The 6,118-nt window shown below is 43.8% G+C and overlaps 1 protein-coding gene across 1 annotated transcript; it reads left to right on the top strand.

Moving 5' to 3' along the window:
- The first annotated feature begins 1,378 nt into the window (after positions 1-1,378).
- LOC147957592 (putative potassium transporter 4) lies at positions 1,379-5,239 on the top strand. Its single transcript, XM_087536468.1, has 5 exons — positions 1,379-2,503; positions 2,636-2,858; positions 2,962-3,255; positions 3,341-3,601; positions 3,684-5,239. The coding sequence occupies exons 1-5, from the start codon at positions 2,459-2,461 to the stop codon at positions 4,919-4,921; spliced, it is 2,061 nt and encodes a 686-aa protein (XP_087392594.1). The 5' UTR covers positions 1,379-2,458; the 3' UTR covers positions 4,922-5,239.
- Positions 5,240-6,118: the final 879 nt, after the last annotated feature.

Raw genomic sequence — 6,118 nt, forward strand, 5'->3', positions numbered from 1 at the left:
TCTTAAACTTGGCCCCTTTTTTATATGTCAAAATATTATTCATTCTCCTTTCCATTTTAAACCAGCAGACAATATCTATAATAGGATTAGTAATGAGCTTTTTCATGATAAATACTGTCAGTCTAGTTCCCCCGATAAGCGAAATGAGATGTTTCCTTGTTTGGCCTAAACCTAATATGTTGTTTTTTCTAACATACTAACACATCTGCAGGACATTCAAAACCTGTCCCAAGGTGTGCGCTCCCAAAGGATCTAATTGAGGAACTTCAGAAGCACATCCAAAACACTATATTTGTAAGCAGCCTCTGCAGGTTTGTCACGAAATTAAAGCACTTGCAGCATTGTCTATCATCTACATATATCTTAACCATATGTTTATGTGGCTATAAAGGACCACGGAATACAGGGATATGTCCTTTTGCGATGCAGTTCTAAAAATCTGATGTATGACATGTCTGAAACCCGTCCTCTTTGCTAAAGTTACAGTATTGATGCTCAGTCTGGTAATATGTACTACCTCCTTTCAGAAATATAAGATGTTTAACTTTTTGCGAATCAGATGTATATAGAGTTATGAACATGTTTTAGTGTGTTTGTTCCCTCATTTTAGTCCGTATGTCGTAGTCTATGTTAAAATATTCAAAACATCTTATATTTCTGAATGGAGGGAGTACCACATATGTTCGTCATAGCTGTAAACCAGGCTAACAGAACTTTGTTTCTAGTCCAGAATTGTTGCCACTTCAAAGATTTTATTTCACTAATTTGTAAGATTTAATCTGATCGACTATATCAAAATGAACAGGAAATTGGCAGCTCTCCCCACTCCGCACTCGTTTGTTGATTGGCACGAATCTGTACGTGTGGGCTCCCTGATCAAAGTATGAACTTAGTTCCAGCTTGAAGAGCGGCAAGAAGAATCATCTTTTAACTTTTTGATTGTGCGTGCTTACATTAATCTCCATCATTGTGGGCACAAGGTCATTACCCATCTGTTTCCAGCTTTTGGTGCATTGCAAATTTGCAATAATGCAATATGGTACCACATGTTTTCAGTTTTCACAAATCACAGTGGCCAGGCAGTTTAGGTGTGATAGAACCAGCGTATGAAGTTGGGTGTAGTACCTACTACCTAGCAACAACAAAGAATATATATTCTCCTGTCCAAAATAGGTCTGGAGTCTTTTCGCCAAAAAAAAGGTCTGGAATCATATCTACATTTTTAAACATATCTTGGCCAATGTTAGTGTGGTCACTTTATTCCACCATTAAACAACAATATCACATCTAATTTTAAGTTGGAAAAAATGATACTGTAGGAGTTTATATGCGATATGCGAATTTTATCCCCGTAGGAAAACCTTTGTTTATGTCAATAACGAATTAACCATACTCATTGTCTTGCTCCTGTTGCACATGTGGGGTGAGCTATGGTGAACTGACATGTGTCGGAACAAATGCTTTCGAATGTATCCTCTAGGACTTTTGTGTTAGTGCTTTGCAGTCAGTTCGGTCACCTGCTTTAATACAAGGTCTGTCAGCTGTCAATCCCTTTGGAAAAATCAACAGACATATTCTTATAGTTGGTGGAAATAAAAATAAAAAACAAGTCTAGATCAAAATGATTGTGCATGAAGAATATGATCTAGCAGGGGATAAAAAGAGGATGGGATTGCTGAAGAGCTTCAGGAATCCACCATGGCCCAATAGCTATTGCTTCTAACCATGTATTCTACTGCTACGATGAAGTATAAGTAGTCTGCATTGGGACTACAGGGTGTTTCCACTTTCCAGTAGTGCCAATGTAATAACACGTCCCTCTTTTGGAGCTACAACATGATTGCACTCTGTTTCTCTAAAGACCACTATGAGTCGTAGAACATGATTATGATCAATCTACCTTGATTGTTATCATTAATATATGATTTTCTTCGATGAGTTGGTACATACATGCATATTGTATCCTTGTTCTTCCTACTCATCCTGGCCAGGTTATGTTGAGAGAACCTAAGAAGGTGTGCACAGGCAGAATTGAGCAGCGAGGCGATATACTATAGACCTAATCTTCATATACAGCATGAACGACACGGAGAATCGAAGACTTCAATAAGAGCAATATGCAAATATCCTCCACATCAGGGTGCATTTTAGAAGCTCCACATCAGGGTTTGACATCCTCTTCAGAGCAATATGCAAATATCCTCCAGCTTTTAGCTAGCTGTGGGGCTTGTGGCATCTGCTGGTGGGAGCATAATTTGGCTGGGGAATTGCAGGCCCCGCCTCCACCCTGTTTCTGTTTTTTTCTTCCTTTTTAGGGGAGCTATGGAGCCTCGTGGTCTCAATCTCTATCTTCTATAAGTACTGCAACCTCTCAACATTGTTATTCGTGGGACAGACTGCCTCCGAGGGCAAAGGTTCCAAGGATTCATCCAAGCTCTGCTGTCCCACACAGATTGCAATGGCAACAGTCTCAATGGACGTTGAAGCGGGAAGAGATGACAAGGTATGTAATTGTGAGATAGCTATACGATACGAGTTTTCCCTTTTTGAGGGATTAATTTGTTCCTTTTAAAACAGTAATCAATAATAATTGTATACCTTCACACCAGTCGATTTAAGTCTGTCTTTCCTGCAGAAGAAGGGGTTCCACCAAGATCTGGTCCTAGCTTACAAGACATTGGGTGTCGTGTTCGGTGGCCTCGTCACTTCACCTCTCTATGTTTATCCATCGATGAATCTGACCAATCCCACCGAGGAAGACTACCTGGGGATATACAGCATCATGTTCTGGACCCTGACTCTGATCGGTGTCATCAAGTACATATGCATAGCTCTGCATGCCGATGATCATGGTGAAGGTAACAAAATTAACCAGAGATTCTCCCAAGCTATCAATGATAAATAGGCCAGACCGTATATTTCTTGATTTCTTACTTGATGGGAGTTATTTTTCAAATGCAGGTGGCACATTTGCCATGTATTCTCTTCTCTGCCAGCATGCCAACATCGGCATCCTCCCGTCCAAAAAGATTTACATCGAAGAAGAGGATCTGGTCTCGACTGAGCCTGCTGTGACCAGAAGGCCAAGCAGGCTGAGGAGATTCATCGAGCGCAGCATTGTCGCCAGGAGGCTGCTGCTCCTCACTGCTATATTGGGCATGTGTATGCTAATCGGAGATGGCATTCTCACACCTGCTATTTCAGTCTTGTCTGCTATAGATGGACTGAGAGGCCCTTTCCCATCCGTCAGTAAACGTATGGAGTTAATCCAAAGTTGTGAATTTCTTCATTGCAACAAAGGATTGTGCTTAATAGTGTGTCTGGGATTAATGTTTTGCAGCTGTGGTGGAGGTTGTGTCTGCAGCGATCCTCATTGGGCTCTTCCTGCTGCAGAAGTACGGTACGTCGAAAGTGAGTTTCATATTCTCGCCAATCATGGCTGCGTGGACTTTTACCACACCGATCATCGGCATCTACAGCATCTGGCGCTATTACCCTGGCATCTTCAAGGCCTTGTCGCCACACTACATCATTATGTTCTTCATGACCAACCAGAAAAGGGGCTGGCAGCTGCTCGGTGGAACCGTTCTCTGCATCACTGGCATGTACATTTAAGTTTTTATCTGTTTCACGGGTAGTTGTAATGTCCTCCATTGACAAACTTACCGTTTTAATTCATGCAGGTGCCGAGGCCATGTTTGCGGATCTTGGACACTTTAGCAAGAGGTCTATCCAGATCGCATTTCTCACAAGCATATACCCCTCCCTCGTGCTCACCTATGCTGGGCAGACGGCGTACCTGATCAACAACGTCGATGACTTCAGCGATGGGTTCTACAAGTTTGTGCCGCGTCCCGTGTACTGGCCCATGTTCGTCATTGCGACACTGGCAGCTATCGTGGCAAGTCAATCGCTGATCTCAGCCACCTTCTCCGTCATCAAGCAGTCAGTAGCCCTCGACTACTTCCCCCGTGTCAAGGTGGTGCACACCTCCAGGAACAAGGAAGGGGAGGTATACTCGCCAGAAACCAACTACATACTCATGCTGTTCTGTGTTGGTGCCATCCTCGGTCTCGGCGATGGTAAGGACATCGGAAACGCGTTCGGGGTGGTAGTCATCATGGTCATGCTAATCACCACCGTCCTGCTCTCCCTGGTGATGCTCATCATCTGGGACACGCATGTGGTGCTTGTGGCACTCTACTTCGTGCCATTCCTGATCCTCGAGGGCACCTACGTGAGCGCAGTGTGCACCAAGATCCTCAAAGGTGGGTGGATGCCGTTTGCAGTGTCATTGTTGTTGGCATTAATCATGTTCGGCTGGTACTATGGTAGACAGAGGAAAGCGGAGTACGAGATGGCGAACAAGGTAACACTCGAGCGGCTCGGTGAGCTCCTCGCTGGTGCTGACGTGCACCGTGTCTCCGGGCTCTGCTTCTTCTACAGCAACATGCAGGACTGGCTCACACCGGTGCTCGCGCACTACATCAGGAACATGCGGTCATTGCACAAGGTGACCATCTTCCTCACACTTCGGTACCTCCTGGTGGCCAAGGTCGATGCCAAGGACCGTGTGGCCATCCGGCGGCTTGGGCCCAACGGGGTTTACGGGTGCACGGTACAGTATGGCTACGCCGACCCGCTCGACACCGAGGAGGACGAACTTGCTGACCTGGTGGTGGGTGCCCTGCGGGACCACATCACCGAGGAGGAGGTGGCTCTGCTTGAGGAGGCGAGGGAGGCTGGGGTGGTGCACATCAGGGGCAAGATGAGGTTCCACGTCGGCAAGGACACGGGATTCTTCGACCGGGTTCTGCTCGGCTTCTACGAGTTCCTGCACAGCACGTGCCGGTCGGCGCTGCCAGCACTTGGGATCCCCCTGCAGCAGTGCGTCGAGATCGGCATGCTCTCCAAGGCCTGACGCTACGCTTGCACGCACTTGCATATGTATGACGCAGTGCGTGCTAATAAATCGTTCTGGTTTTCGGTTGTTTCAGCTACCTGTAGTAGCCACGCAATGGCGTTTGTAAGTAAACCTCAGTATGAAGGTTGCCATGGAATAAAGCATGTATACATGCTGCGGAAGGTAAGCTTTTGCAACCATAACTTAAGAGTTTCGGGTACTCTGGAAACTTTCAGCTCAAAGTATTGCTTCCAAATTTCTTCGCCACCCCAATCATGGCATTTGTTTCTGATATACTTGAAAAAATTGCTTTTTGGTATAGCATATTAATTCTTGTGGTTGTGGGTAATTTATGTTGGTCGCGATGACTTCGCCGCCAATTGTGGGCTACAATGGTCTGGTCTTTATCAGGATTTTTTCAGGTTGTTGGCATGGATACCAATTGGTGTCATAAATAGTTCCTATTGCAACATGTGGAGCGACGAAATACATTGACTATTTGGTGCATTTACTTAGAGATGGTAACAGGTGCTTCTTTGCTTTCTTTGGACTACAACTTCTTAATAGACTCTGTGATGCATGCTTTTGTATCACTTGAGTGTTTTGCTTCTTAATTCCTTGGAGTGAGAAATGACTTGGTAGTAACTCTTTTCAGTTAAATATATCTATGTGCATCAATTATATATACAAGGGATGTAGAGGTCGGTGGTCATTTCTTGTATATATATAAAAAACCTTCCAACCCACACATCCAGTGAAAAATAATCAAATTTAAACTAATTAGCTTAGCCAAGTGTCGAAATTTGAAGCATGGATCTCAACACTCATATGGGATTGGTTAACTTGGGAGTTTCATCTTTAATCTCATATGTACGTTAGGATTCTTGCTATTAGCATGTTTCTTAGTTTTTATTTTGCTAATTCTAAGTTGTTTCCATGGCTTTCGGGTAGCTTTGAGGTAATTCTTATTTTTTCTGATTATGAGAACTTTTCCGTGATTTTTTTGTTTATTTCATTTTTCCGAGATTTCCTCTAAATTTATGTTTTTCTCCCTCTTAAATCAATTATGACACATGCCCTGTTCTATGCCACAGTTAAAGAGTAGTGCTAACAAACTGTGTTTTATAGTGTGGAATTGTTGCTGCTACTAAGATTGGACTTCCCAGTTTTGTAGAACCTAATCGGATCAATTATATCTAAATGAATGGGAAATTG

The sequence above is a fragment of the Triticum urartu genome, chromosome 7A, assembly GCF_056163025.1.
Source record: "Triticum urartu cultivar PI428250 chromosome 7A, HENAU_Tu73, whole genome shotgun sequence".
Classification (NCBI taxonomy): domain Eukaryota; kingdom Viridiplantae; phylum Streptophyta; class Magnoliopsida; order Poales; family Poaceae; genus Triticum; species Triticum urartu.

Bases quoted from the DNA above. Each gene is read 5' to 3' on its own strand.
- LOC147957592 (XM_087536468.1), top strand. From the start codon at position 2,459: ATGGCAACAGTCTCAATGGACGTTGAAGCGGGAAGAGATGACAAG. The intron at 2,859-2,961 runs GTAACAAAATTA...TTTCAAATGCAG, and splicing joins TGCCGATGATCATGGTGAAG to GTGGCACATTTGCCATGTAT. The intron at 3,602-3,683 runs GCATGTACATTT...TAATTCATGCAG, and splicing joins AACCGTTCTCTGCATCACTG to GTGCCGAGGCCATGTTTGCG.